Genomic DNA, 14046 nt, shown 5'->3' with positions numbered 1-14046 from the left:
GCAGTTCAAAAAGGAAACTCCCCTTGCTCCTAGCTCGGAAATTAGGAGCAAGGGCAGCTCCATAAGGAAACTCCCCTTGCTCAGAAATTAGGAGCAAGGGCAGTTCCAAAAGGAAACTCCCCTTGCTCGAAATCATGAGCAAGGGCAGCTCCAAAGGAAACTCCCCTTGCTCGGAATCATGAGCAAGGGCAGCTCCATAAGGGAAACTCCCTTTGCTCGGAATCATGAGCAAGGGCAGCTCCATAAGGGAAACACCCCTTGCTCGGAATCATGAGCAAGGGCAGCTCCATAAGGGAAACACCCCTTGCTCGAAATCATGAACAAGGGCAGCTCCAAAGGAAACTCCCCTTGCTCGGAACAATGAGCATAGGCAGTTCCAAAAGGGAACTCCCCTTGCTCGGAATAATGAGCAAGGGCAGCTCCAAAGGAAACTCCTCTTGCTCAGAACAATGAGCATGGGCAGTTCCAAAAGGAAACTCCCCTTGCTCGGAATCATAAGCAATGGCAGCTCCAAAAAGGAAACTCCCCTTGCTCGGAATAATGAGCAAGGGTAGCTCCAAAAAGGAAACTCCCCTTGCTCGAAATCATGAGCAAAAACAGTTCCAAAATGATACTCCCCTTGCTTGGAATCACGAGCAAGGACAACTCACAAAAGACTCCCTTTTGTTCTAAATCATGAGCAAAGGCGGTACAGACAAATATGCCAGAGATCCAAAAATAAACACAAATATGCTCGACTACAAAGGCTCGGAAGTATAAAATATGCTCGACTAATAACGACCAATAAGACTTCTTCACAAATCAAATGTAAAAAGTAACATCAAGCTCGAACACACAAAGTTCGAACATAAACAAAATGGAGTTCATAAACAGTCATCAAGTTTTGAAATAAAAATTCAGGATTATAATCAAGCAGAGGCATCCTTGACATTGGCAGTAGGGACATCTTCTTCAGCTGAATCCTCATCACCCTTAGAATTGACTGACTTTTCTCAGCCTCTGCATCCTCTGGAGTTGGATCCCAGTTTGAATCTAAAAAAGGAGAAACTTCAATTGGATCACTGCTCGGAAAAGGAGTTTTATCAACTGCGACTGAGGTCTTGGTATGTTTAGCTCATCAAATAGTCCAAGGTCAACAAAGTCTTTAAAGCCTAAAACATCTAAGGTCGGATAACATGATAAAACATCTATATACGCATATCGTTGACCATAGTTGAATCCAGGCCCTACAACTTCAGCCATAAGTTCCATACATCTTTTTGTTCAAACCCATCGTTGATCACTTCATGCTAAAGCTCGTTAGGAATATCTTCAAAAGAGGCTATAGATGAATAAGATTGCATCTTATCTAGCTCGACACGAAGAGACACTCTTTCACTAGATAAAGCTGCAAGCTGATGTGAATGATCAGCCAAAGACTGCTCTTTCTCTTTCAATTTATACTGCAGCAATTTGATGAGGTCGGCAGAAGCCTGTTCGGAACCTTTGAGCTCGGCTACTTGAGTCAGAAGGGACGCTTCCTTCTCTACTAATTCTTCAGCTCGAGACTTCAGGCCAAACATTTCAACTTCTTTTTTCTTCATTTGCTTGTTCAACTGGTGCAAGCATAGATGATCTTGCCGACCAGCCTCAAAGCAAGAACCCAAAGTTTGGGTAAGATTGCAGAGCATCCTAGACAAAAAAGAACAATAGTTATTCCTTATACACAACAAGGTCGTGAAACAAAAGACGAGCAAGAAATACTAACTTAGTTGCCACGTCATACCGACGAAGAGGGGTCATGTCGTCCATAAACTTCTGGTCAACAGGAAAAAGTACATTGGATAGCCATTCATTCACCACAGCCGTGCCTCCTTGCTTGTTACAAAGCACGCTAGACTCAATGGTCAACGACCAATTGGGAAGCAACAAAGGAGGAAGAACAAAAGAGCCACTGGGTTTTGAACTTGAAGGAGCGTCTCGACCAGGAACACTTGGAAAAGTTGAGGATTCCTTTGGAACAGTCTCCTCACTTGAAGGGTCATCGGTTCAGGAACGCTTCTCGACCGTATCTACCACAGAGAGGGCAGACCTTTTTGGTGGTCAAGGAGGATGACTAGAAGCTACTGATGTTTTCGATTTAGTACCCCTAGACCTATCCGGTTTGGCCAGATGCTTCTCAGTCACTTCTTTGATTATAGAAGCTGCAGCCTTGGCGCAAGCAGCTGGATTCAACAACACTACAAAAAGGAAGACAAAATGATTATAGATCGACCGGAGAGCGTGACATCAAAAGAAACCAATAAACAAAACTTACCGGGCCCAAAAAGATAATATCTCTGGATGCTCGGGACAGAAGCCATTCACAGCTTAGAAATTTTTGTTCTTGGTAGGAATGCTCAGGATTCGCTCATTTGCTCGTTCTTCAGGGGGTGAAAGGTGCGGGAGTTTGTTCGACCTCTTAAGGAGAGATCGACTCCAGAAGGTTGGACAAGAAGGAGTACGAGAAGACCAAACACAAAAAAAATTTGGGCGCCACCACCCCTTGGTATTAGAAGGCAAAGTCCCATTTGCAATAATATTCTCTGCCCAACCGGATTGACGAGACGAACGCTTAGATAAATAATACCACCCAGACTACTCCATTATCTTGGCCATAAAAAAAAGAAGATAAAAATAGAGCAAGGGAAGGACGAAGATTGACTTATGGCTGTTGGCAAAACCCCCTGAGACATATCAAATTTCTCCAACTGTTCGGGGCCAACATCCTCGGGCAAATTCCAAAATGACAAAGAATGTCCGAAAAAATGTGATGAACAGGAAGTCTAAATCCACTCTTTAGGGAATCTCGTAAAGGATGAACTCCCCAAGATGACACACATTGGCTCGATCAGATTTTGAAGGTACTCGGAGGACGAACTCAAAGGGAATGTCATACTTTGTACGAATTGTCTTTAACTTATCTTCAGTTATCTCCGAAGTCCTAAAGGCAGGACCTGACTTGTTAGGGTCGAACTCAATATGGTCAGGAGAGGGTTTTTTAGCTCACTCAACTTCACATTGTTCGAGAGTTAAATTATCAACCCATCGTTGCCTAGCAGCTTTGAATTTCACTCGAGCACTGAGACTCGAGCTATTGGTAAGGGACAGAGGAAGGACGAGACTGAACCTCGGGTTCCTCACATAAATTCCCAGAAGGGTCTCTAGAAGAATGAGAAGGGATTTGACTTTCAGCATTGATGTGATCGAAACCTGATCGACCATTATTTTCATGGTCGGACACTGTTCGACCACTGGAAGATTGACCAGAAGTTGATTGACCACTAGAGTCAAAACCAGAATTTCATATCCTACCCGAATCACTATGAGAAGAATCAGAAGTGCACATGGAGGGAGTAAGAATACGAGGTCTCCTAGCCACATATTTTATCCCAACCATGGAGCAAGAGGAACACACAAAGGAGAGTAAAAAGAGAAGTCTACGGAAATGATTAAAGATGCAAACAGGGAGGACAGAACAAAACCAAAGAAAAAGAGAAATTACAAAAAAGGAAACACTTCATCATAAAAAAAATAAGTAAAACGGAAGGTAGGGTTTAGAGAACTTACTGATTAACAGAAGAAGATTGCGATTAAAAACGAAAAACGAAGTTCTTCAACAGCTTCCGTGAATCACGAACTGTAGTTAAAAAGAACTGAAGGCGAAGCTAAGGGAAGGAGTTGAAAGCAGCAACCTTAGCAACAGTTCCGAAGGTAAAAAAACTAGAAGCAAAAGCTTGAAATGCAATGAAAGTTAGAAATGAAGAGGTGAAGAAGACGAAGTGAAAAAGGGATTTTATACTTCCCGTTGATCCTAATCGGAAGAACAGAAATGGACCGAAATCTAAGGGTCTAAAACTCAAGACCTTAGACATTCTAAAAAGGATCCTAATCAAGTGTATAACAGAGCATCCGCTTGATATCTATAAATGGAGAAGATGCCACGTGGAAGAACCAAGGCTGGAATCAATAAATTTAAAAACAGATATCTGTTTTTTGGGTCTCGTCAAGTGCCACGTGGTATGATCACATAAGACATGAAAAGACGTGTTGCAACCATCATCATGACCCAACCGTCAAAACCATTAATTGGCTTCCTCGAGAAGATCTTCACGTGATACGATCAGACGTCATTGCAGAAAAATTGAGTCTCGTATACTGAAAAAATGAGACTGGGGGCTTATGTTATGGTCGAACCAGTCAAACTGAAATTATACGATCAGATTAATACCTGGTCTAACACTTGGACCGACCATACTGTCATGACTCGAACTTAAATCTAAATCTGTGTTAGACTCTATTACTATCTTTAAGTAGAATTCGACTAACGAAGGAGAGGTTGGTTCCTGATATAACTCTACAACAAGAACTCCTCTTAGTAACCGACTAACGAGGACTATATAGAGGTATGATCATTATAATAAGGTATACACTCTTAAGTTATTGAATACATTGAGAGATAGAGCTCCAATCCTTTGTTCGTCTGAACTAACTTGTTCGTCGGAGACGATACTCGACCACATCGGTCGAGCACGTTTTTGTAGGTTCAAGCGTTTGACCAAGAGAAACCGAATTCTACAACACCACCAAAAAGGTCCTTAATTCAGTTCTACAAAGATGAGAACTCTGGTTTGTGAAAGCAATGGCACATTTTACCTAAAGTGTTTCTGACACCATAATCATAAAAAGAACAACTAAAACTACCACATTATTACATAAATTGTCATTTCTTTTGACACCCCCCCCCCCTTTTCCCCAAAAAAGAGAAAATCACTATTATTCTTGGATGTACATATTAAAGACCTGCCATAAGTAAAATCTGCATATATTCTATGACTGGTGAGGGGTTAGGAAGTGAGAATTTGGGTAAATTATCAGCTTGTGGTTCTCTGCCTCATCCATTTTGTAGCTGACCACTTCTCCCCTGACAATACTTCGCAACTTCCATGTAAGCTGTTTATGTCTGACTCTCCGTCTAGTCCCTGAAGAACAAACATCAAAGATTACTCTTGGAACCTGATAAATGAAGCCCTTCATAGTCCATCAGAACTGCAGACATTGAAATACAAGTGAATATTTTACTATGCTAGGTGAGCCAAATCTGACACCTATCTATACATGGTATCCTGTTTCCAATTAGAAGTTTGTATTCGTTCAGCTGACATGCAACGTAGCACAAATCCTATCCTCCCACCCTCTTCCCCTTCTCCCTTATATGAGGAGGTGTATAATCGTCTAACTTTCACAGGAAAAAAAAAAATTTGGTAGATTCATCCTGCACACCACATTGTCTGCACTTCTCTGTTTCTCCCTTTGGTTAACATGCTATCAGAGCTGTCGGTGGTTCAAACCCCTAGAGATCCAATGTAATACTTCTCATAAATTATCTACTACATATGAAGGTTTATTGAAGCTGTTTTGAAGACCTCTAGCTTTCGATTGAAAGGGGTGGGGGGGGGGGAAGCACCTTACACTGTGTTTCTGTTATAGAGATTTTTTATGAAGTAATAAGTTTCTAAAACTTCTATTTTGGTTGAAGGATTTCATTGACAACTTCTGGTTCTGATTGTTGAAAAGTCACTACCTTTTCTAGAGACTGTTTAAGACTGAGAGAATCCTGTGAAGTTCTGCCCAGATTTTTTTCTGTGTTTTATTGGTGAGTTTTCCCTGCTGTTTAGAGCAGTTCTAATGGAAATATCCAAATAGTCAAGGTAGGAAACCGCGAAGAATAGCGTAGAAGCTGCGGGGGTTACCACCACATCCTCTCCCGATTCGAACGACGACCGATGGATCTGTCAAGATGAAAACAAAGCGTTTTAGGACGGCAGTCCAAAGGCAGGGTCAGAAAGGGTTTAGCTAAACCCCGCCTCTTGAATCACCAGCGTCCTTGGATGCTTTGGTGGCCTAATACGCGCTTTATGATGGAAGATACGAGGCTGCTATACGTTAGACCAGAATTTGTGCTGTTTCTTATGTGGATCGGCTAAGTTCATGGACTGGTTAGAGTTGGCCTACTGTTGCGGAGATTATTCCTTGTTTGGATTCTGGTTCTGCTGAAGTTGACCGGACAGATTTTACTAGTTTGGTGATTGTTTATGTTAGAGTTGTTAAAATTTATTTGATTAATACTCATTTTTTTAGTTTTGGGATTGTTTCTTTGCTGAAATTCTGTGGACAGAAATTTGTTTAAAAGACTATATAGTATTTTGAACGACTGAAGCTAAGGTTGAAAACAAACCCACTATGAGTGAGATTCTGTCCTCTTCCTCTCATGATCTCCCTGAACACAAACTTGAGGAGCAGCTAACTTCCATCAATGGAATTAAATTGTAAGGGTATTAGTTATTGGAAGAGGGCAACAATATTGCTTGACCAGGAAGCCTGATGCTACGGATCCCACCTAGGACACGGTAGATGCTTGTATTTTAGGACAAATGCTGAGCTCCATAGGAAAATATGGACCTTTTAGGGTTTTATTTTTTGTTTATTTATTTTTTTAATTCACTAGGGACCTTGTCACTCATATTGATACTGTTAAGGAGTTAAGGAGAAACTTGAATGTACTCTATTTTGGTCAAAACAACCTTCCTCGCATTTATAAGATATCCTAGGTATTTTATAGAGTTGATGGAAAGGGTTGTCCTTTGACCCAATATTTTGCAGACTTCACAAGGATGTATGAGGAGCTTAATTCCATACCTCCTATCACTTCGAATGTTACTGAGCAGAACCAGCAAGAGCAAGTTGTTGTAATAAGCTTTCTGGGAGGGCTTGGGAAGAATTTGACTTGGTAAGATCCCAAATCCTTGGTGGAGATAAAGTACCCACATTATCAGACACCTTTTCACAGGTTTGTGTCTTTAGAGAGAACAGCCATGATACTATGTCCAGTGACACGTTTTCTCTTCCCTCTTTCACTAATAATTGTGGATCTAGTTTTGGAAGTACTTGTGGTTGTGGGGTTGCTACTGGAAAGAGACCCCTTGTCAATTCTTAGAAGTCCACAGATTCATCTGGACCAGTTAAGACTTGTCATTGTTGTGGTCGGCTTGGTCAAATTAAAATTTTTTGTTGGAAGTTACATGGAAAACCTCCTCAGTTTGCTAGTATAGTTACTACTACAAAGACCACTTTAACTCCTTCACAACTTGAAGATAAAACTACAAAGAAGTCGGCTTCAGGTGTCGCAGAGAGGAAGAATCATCATCTAATACATGTTATTTGTACGTCATTGTTTGAAATGAAGGTACCTAATTTATTTTGGGCTGATACATCATTGATAGCTTAATTTCTTGTAAACCACATACCCTCTTTGATTTTGAAAAGAGGAATTCAATGCTCATTATTGTTTCCATCAACCCCCAAGTTTGTCTTATCCTTGTGTGTTTGGGAGTGTCTGCTTTATTCGTGACCATCGTCCAGGAATGTACATATTGGATCATTGATCTCCCAAAATGTATTTTTGTTGGTTAATCTTGTACTCAAAAGGGCTATTGCTGTTACTTTTTTATGTTAATGCTGATGTTTCCTTTTTCTGAGTCTACTCCTTATTTTACTAATACTCTTCTTAATTTCATCCTTGATGCTGATGATGTCTTTGTCACCATTCAAACTATTGTTTAACAAGATATTGTTCAACCGCCACTTCAACCTGCTCAGACTGACGCCACAATTGTTTAGCAAAGATGTAATCAATGGTGTTGCCCCTTTGGCTCCACAATTCCACCTTTGACTTCTTCATCTTAGATCTAGTGGCAAGACATCCTCCTCCATTTGACCTTGATGTTCCAATAACCCTTCACAAAGGCACTTAGAGTTCTGTTCAATGTCCAATTTCTAAATTTGTCTCACATGCTAACCTTTCATCTACATTCCATGTTGCTTATCTACCATTGAGAACAACCCTCATCCTAAGACTACTATAGAAGCCTTGTCTAGTGTAGAATGAACAACTGCTATAATTGAAGAGTTATCTGCTTCCATGACAACCATACTTGGGACCTAATGTTGTCACCACTTGGCCAAAAGGCCATCAGGTGTTGGTGGATGTTTGTTGTTATGGTTACACGCATATGGCAACATTGCTCATTTGAAGGCTAGACTTGTAGTTTAATGATATGTTCAAGTTTATGGAGAGGATTATTTAGATACTTCTTCTCCTGTTGCTAAGCTTAAACTTGTCCCAGTCTTGATTCTTTTGGCTGATGTATTCTATTGGGCCTGTATCAACTTGATGTGAAAAATGTGTTCCTCAACGGTTATCTTCACGAGGAAATCAATATGGAGCAACCTCCTAGATCTGTTGCTCAGGGGAAGAGGCATAGTTTGTCGTAAGAAGTCTTTGTATAGTTTGACGCAGTGTCACCTCGGGAATGGTTTGGCCACTTCACTTTTGTTCTTGATTTTGGACTTATTCTTTGTGACAATGACCATTTAGTGTTTTTGGCCATTCTAGTGGTGGAAATTTATTTCTTATTGACTATGTCGATGATATTATTATTATTGGTAATGTCCCCACCAAGATTGATAAATTGAAGCTACAGTAGCAACAACAGTTCCAAACTGAAGACTTCGGAAGGGTGAAGTACTTCCGGGTATAGAAGTTGCTCAATCTGAGAAAGAGATCTTCTTGTCACATCAAAAGTATGTTGATTTATACTAAGACACTAGGATGGTTGGTTCTAAACCTTCAGATACTCCTATGGATTCAAATGTGAAACTGACGCTAGAAGATGAAGATGATCTTGATGATCCAAAGAAGATATTGATGGCTTCTTAGTAAACTGAATTATCTCACTATAACTTGACCTGATTTGTTTTCCCAGTCAATATTATGAGTCAATTCTTGTTTGCTCCTCAAGCATCTCATTGAGAGCTGTTTTATGGATATTGAAGTACATTAATAACTCTCTTGGCTGTAACTACTCTACAAAGATCATAGGCATAGCATAGTTGATGGTTTTTCAAATGCAAATTTGGCTAGATCACCCATTCACAAAAGGTCAGTCTACTTTGATTGGTGGCAATGTTTTCTCCCGGAACAGTAAGAAACAGACAGTTTTGCCTAGGTCAAGCATAGAGTTGATGTGGGTTAAGTAGTCATTGGAAGAACTTGCTTTGGGGATGATTCATCTATAACATTGAGATTTGATTATCAGGCTGCTATCCACACACAAACAATTCCTGTGTTCCATGAATTTACGAAATATAATGAAGTTGACTGCCACTTCGATCGTGAGAAGTTGAAATAAGGGTTGATTTCCCCTTAAGATATTTTGTATTGGAGCTAAGAGTGCTGATAGAGCTATGAGAGATACAGGTAGGCCTAAATTGACTATTGTAACAGTAGTAAGAAAGGATATGCATGCTAGGACTAGATGCTCATATGAGTGCCAACAGAACTGTTTGGAAGACTAGGACCCATGCGGCTGACCCAATATAAAGCGATGTTCTGGGAAGTTGTTGACTTTGCCCCCAAATTACCTTCATATAAGCATAAATTTATTACTATTACTTCTCGTCTCTTTCACTTAACCTTTAATCGGATCCATATAGCTGACCCCGTTGAGTTGGGATAAGGTTATGGTTGTATATTTCGTATTGGAGAGTAATTGAATGATTTGTTCACGAAGTCTTTAGGAGAGCTGCAGGGGTTGATCATACTTGAAAAATGTTGGGCAAAGGTAGATGGAATCTCAATTTAGCACCTAAGAACCTAGTTTCCTATCGTCCCGCATATCTTGATCCTTTTCTATGGTTTCCTTGATAAGATTTCATGCAATAAATAAAGGGTTACTCTATTGGAAGCTGAAAACTTGATATGAGGCCTCCTAGGGCTTTCGGAGTTCCTCTTCTTCTCTTTTGACCTTCTGTGCTCTGCTCTTCTTTGTTTCTCCCCTCTAGTTTACAAAAAACTTAAGACTAGAAAAAAGGAAGCGAAGGAAACAAACCATGCTCCAGAACAACACTGCGTCTCCTTTGACTGGCTTTACACACATCCCTTTGATTGTCCTCCCCCCACATGTGCATTCGCCTGATCCAGCCTGAGATCATTTGAAATATAAACTATAAGTGGATTTAATGACACAAACACCCATCAAACAGAAAAGAAAATTAATCAGACAAAGTCTGGCAACAGTATAGGCTTACCAGAGGAGAATTTAAAAAATAATAATAATAATAATAAACCAAACCAAGTACAATTTTACAGCTGTAAGTCAGTCATTTTGTCAGGTTATAGATATTTTAACACTAGATATACTAAATTTAACACTAGATATTTTAACACTAGCTTTACTAGTAGAATTGGGGTGTGATAAATTAAATTTAAAATTTTTCCTTTTTGTCATTTCAAGTTCATCATATAAAGTTTGATTCTTTATTTGATCTTTGTAAAGGGTGAAGCTAGGATTTAACATTGGGAGGGGCCAAGTACCAATATTTCACACAAAACACAACAAATTTTATACACGTTATCTTTATCGCTAAAAAATTTCTCCAATTGGGAGCCAATATGGATATTTATTTAGCACATGGAAAGAGGGTCAGTAGGAAAATTTCAAAATTTCGGGAAGGGAATCTGGGAATTTTCAAACTTCTTCTTCTTTCTTTTTTGGGAGGGCGGGGGGGTGTGAGGCTGATATTTCACACATGGAAAGTGAACTATAGGGAAATATAAAAAAATTGGAAAGGGAGAACGAAAATTTAAAAAAATTTGGGAAGGGGGGGGGGGGCATGACCCCCTGGTCCAATTGTGGCTCAGCCCATCACTCTGTATATTCCAAGAATCTAATAGACGGAACTGCATTTTCTGTTGAAGAAAAAACATTAGAGTATTCCACAATGCCAAAGCATTATGATTTCTATCAAATTACCCAACAGGGTTTTCCTTCCCCCCACTCCTCCCCATTGAATTTGAAAGTATGCATGAAATCCAAAACCATACTGACCATAGGAAAGTATGTTTCTCCACCCTCAACATTATCAGTCAAATACATCAGCATAGTTGCTATTCGTTGGCCTCCACGCTTTAAGTTGAACTGTCTTCAAAACATTTTTAGGTACTTAGAAGAATACTTCCAACAATAATCAGAAAAGATTAAAAAGACCAGATGTTACTAGATGTATTACAAAGTCTCTTAACAGTCAGAACTTACAGTGTCCGCAAAATAATCATGATGTGCCTTATAAAACTGATTCTTTTCGTACCTGTGCTTCTTCAGATGTTAGCCTTGATAATAAAGCAAATTAGTCATTCTGTTAGCAGGAAGTATCATGAAAAAAAAATGTTAGAAGCTCCACCTTAGAATTTGAATGAGTTCTCCATTCTCTTCCGGTATTTGTGAATAAACAGCAATACGTCTCTCAATTGCCTGAATGTATAGAGATCACAACAGGAACCACTCAACGAAAGTTCAGCAATAAATTGTAGTCAGGAAAATAAAAAGGCAATTATATGAGTAACACTTGAGAGTGCCATTCAAACCTAACAAAGTTCGAGGTTTTCAGTTTTTTCTTTTTGGCTGCAAGATCTTCTGTATTAAGTAAAACAAGAAAACATTACAGACTAGGGATATACTAACATGGACATAACTATCGCCATGGCCATCAAAAGGAAAACCTGGAATATCGGAGCTATATCTAGGTCTCCTACTGGTATCTCTTTCTAATTCAAGTAATATGCTGGCAAGCCACATTTCTATCATTTGCGAGGACCGAGCTTCAGCAGCCATTGAAGAAGCAAGGAAATCTGCTATCGGTTTGCTTCATGAAAACAGTGGGTGATTTTCCAGATCACCGAGTTCAGGAATGACAGAAAACCAATCACCTCGGTAGAACAAACAGACAGACTTTTCATTTCTGAACCACCACAGTCCTCACTCCCTGATCCTTCACAAGGACCCCCCCCCCACCAAAAAAAAAAAAAAAAAAACTCGCACCAGAAAGTAGCAGAAGCAAGTAATCAACCTTGCTGAATCACCTCTAAAAATTTCCCCCAGCACCCAACTGACGAGGGTTAATTATGGAATTGCTATAAATGTTCCTGGAATACTCCAGTAAAATTCTAATGGGGACTCAGCAATCTGCAAGTACACTAAAAGACCAAGACTACTGATCACATCAAATCATTTGGTGATGGGAGACAGTCCTTCACCTTTTAGCAACCTAATGTCAACACCTTCAAAATTGGTTTTGTTACCAAACCAGATGGTTTGCTCTTGCATTCCTCCCCAACAAAGTGAAGAAAACGATAGACACACCGCTGCAAACCCAAATTGATCTAACGAATAGCGGCCTGCCATCAGCTTTCTCCACCAAAAAAGCAGCTTCAAAAATTCATTATGGTCTACCCATTGAACTCCACATATATCTGCAAAAGATTTCCAAATACTAACATTACAAAGGCAGCAAGCAAACAAATGATCACTGGACGGTATACATGTTTCACATCTTGATACCATCAGAACCAGCATACCCAACAAACAATCCTTGGCTTCAATTATGGTATCCCACAGTGGAGCAGAGCCGAGAAATATTGGTTATGGGATGAGAATGGGGAGTTTAGGGCTTCATCAATACCAGGATGGGGTAGGGTTTTGGCGAAAAGTTTGCGTTTTAACTACCCAATCAAGACCCAAGGTAGAATGGGATTGGGATGGCTGGGGTTTTTGGCATGGCAGCTAGAGGAGGGAAAGGGTAGATTCTTTGGTAAAGGAAAAGGAGGGTAGGCTCTTTGCGGCAAAGGAGAAAAGGGCATTAGGGGCTTTAGGGCTATTTCTAGCCACTCAATCCAAAATAAACTCAAACAATGAAACCTGGTTGCTAAGTAACCAAAACTTAACGAACTAGAACTTAACTAAAATAAAACTTGATTAAAATAAAACTACCCATAAGATAACTTCTCAGAAGGTTTGTAGTAACTTCTCCAAGAAGTGGGAGACTCAAGGGAGGTCCAGTTTCACTAGGAATGGATCTGACATTTTTGGGCAGCAATGCCCCTCCCATACTGTGAAGAACCCCTGGAGAAGTGGGTCCCTCAACTTCTTCCTTAGCTACTATGACCCTGTCAACATGGCCTAGGTCCTTCTCTGTCTTGGCCTTGTTCACAGTATCCTCAAGGGGTGTAGTCTCTATTAAAGTAGCTTCAAGGGTTACCTCTTCTCTGTGTGCTATACTGAAGGTAGGGTGATATGGCATGGAAGGAAAACTGGGTCAAGCAAATTTGGTGTCACTTCAGATCGAGTATGATAGAATGGCTTAATAGATCAGTGTGATCTCAAGCCCTCTATTTATAAGAAGGTGAAAAGAGAACTATTATATAAATACCCTTTACTTGGGTAACAAGAAATAGAAAATTACACAAACTAAAACTCTAACATAATTGAACTCCTAGGAGAACTCAACCAACAAACACTCCACCTCGAGTTGAGGCATAGAGTCATGCCTAACTTGCCTATAATAGGAAGGAAATCTCCTTCCTTTAAACCCTTACTAAAAATATATGCCACTTGGTCTTCGGACCTCACAAAAGGCATGCAAATGAGCCTTTCTTCTAGCTTTCCTTTGATAAAAAAACCTGTCAATTTCAATATGCTTAGTTCGATCATGTTGTACAGGATTATTGGCAATACTAATGGCAACCTTATTGTCACAATATACCATCATAAGGTTTGGAACTTGGACTCCAATATCTTTTAGCAAGCCTTTCAACCATTGAAACTCACAAACTCCACAACCATAGCTCTTTATTCAGCTTCAGTACTGATAAAGCTACCACATTTTGTTTCTTACTCCTCCAAGTCAAGATTACCTCCAACAAAGGTACAGTAACCTAAAATTGACTTCCTGTTAGGAGATCCAGCCTAGTCTGCATCAGTGTATGCTTCTACCCTGAGATTATCAATGCGTGACAAAAGTATTCCTTTTACAAGAGTTCCCTTCAAATACTGCAGTATTCTGATAACAACCTTCATATGAGCTAAATATGGATCATGCATAAATTAGCTCACTATACCTACGGCATAAGCA

General features: G+C 39.9%; 1 protein-coding gene across 2 annotated transcripts in view; it reads right to left on the bottom strand.

Moving 5' to 3' along the window:
• Positions 1-2555: 2555 nt before the first annotated feature.
• Positions 2556-14046, bottom strand: part of LOC149022142 (prolyl 4-hydroxylase 1-like) — an 85515-nt gene continuing 74024 nt past the window's right edge. Inside the window, exons 6-10 of one of the 2 annotated variants that reach the window (XM_089150313.1) lie at positions 11320-11390; positions 11175-11226; positions 10968-11057; positions 9969-10061; positions 2556-5000 (exon numbers count right to left, since the gene is read on the bottom strand). In XM_089150313.1, the coding sequence (XP_089006439.1) occupies positions 4893-5000; positions 9969-10061; positions 10968-11057; positions 11175-11226; positions 11320-11390 (414 nt within the window). In that variant the 3' untranslated portion in view covers positions 2556-4892. The remainder of the gene's footprint in view (positions 5001-9968; positions 10062-10967; positions 11058-11174; positions 11227-11319; positions 11391-14046) is intronic. The other variant, XM_089150312.1, reaches the window with a different exon arrangement.

The sequence above is a fragment of the Hakea prostrata genome, chromosome 3, assembly GCF_041222555.1.
Source record: "Hakea prostrata isolate BN-2017 chromosome 3, UWA_Hpros_2, whole genome shotgun sequence".
NCBI lineage: Eukaryota > Viridiplantae > Streptophyta > Magnoliopsida > Proteales > Proteaceae > Hakea > Hakea prostrata.
The sequence above is the reverse complement of the archived record's forward strand: the minus strand, read 5'-3'. Positions and strand labels throughout refer to the sequence as shown.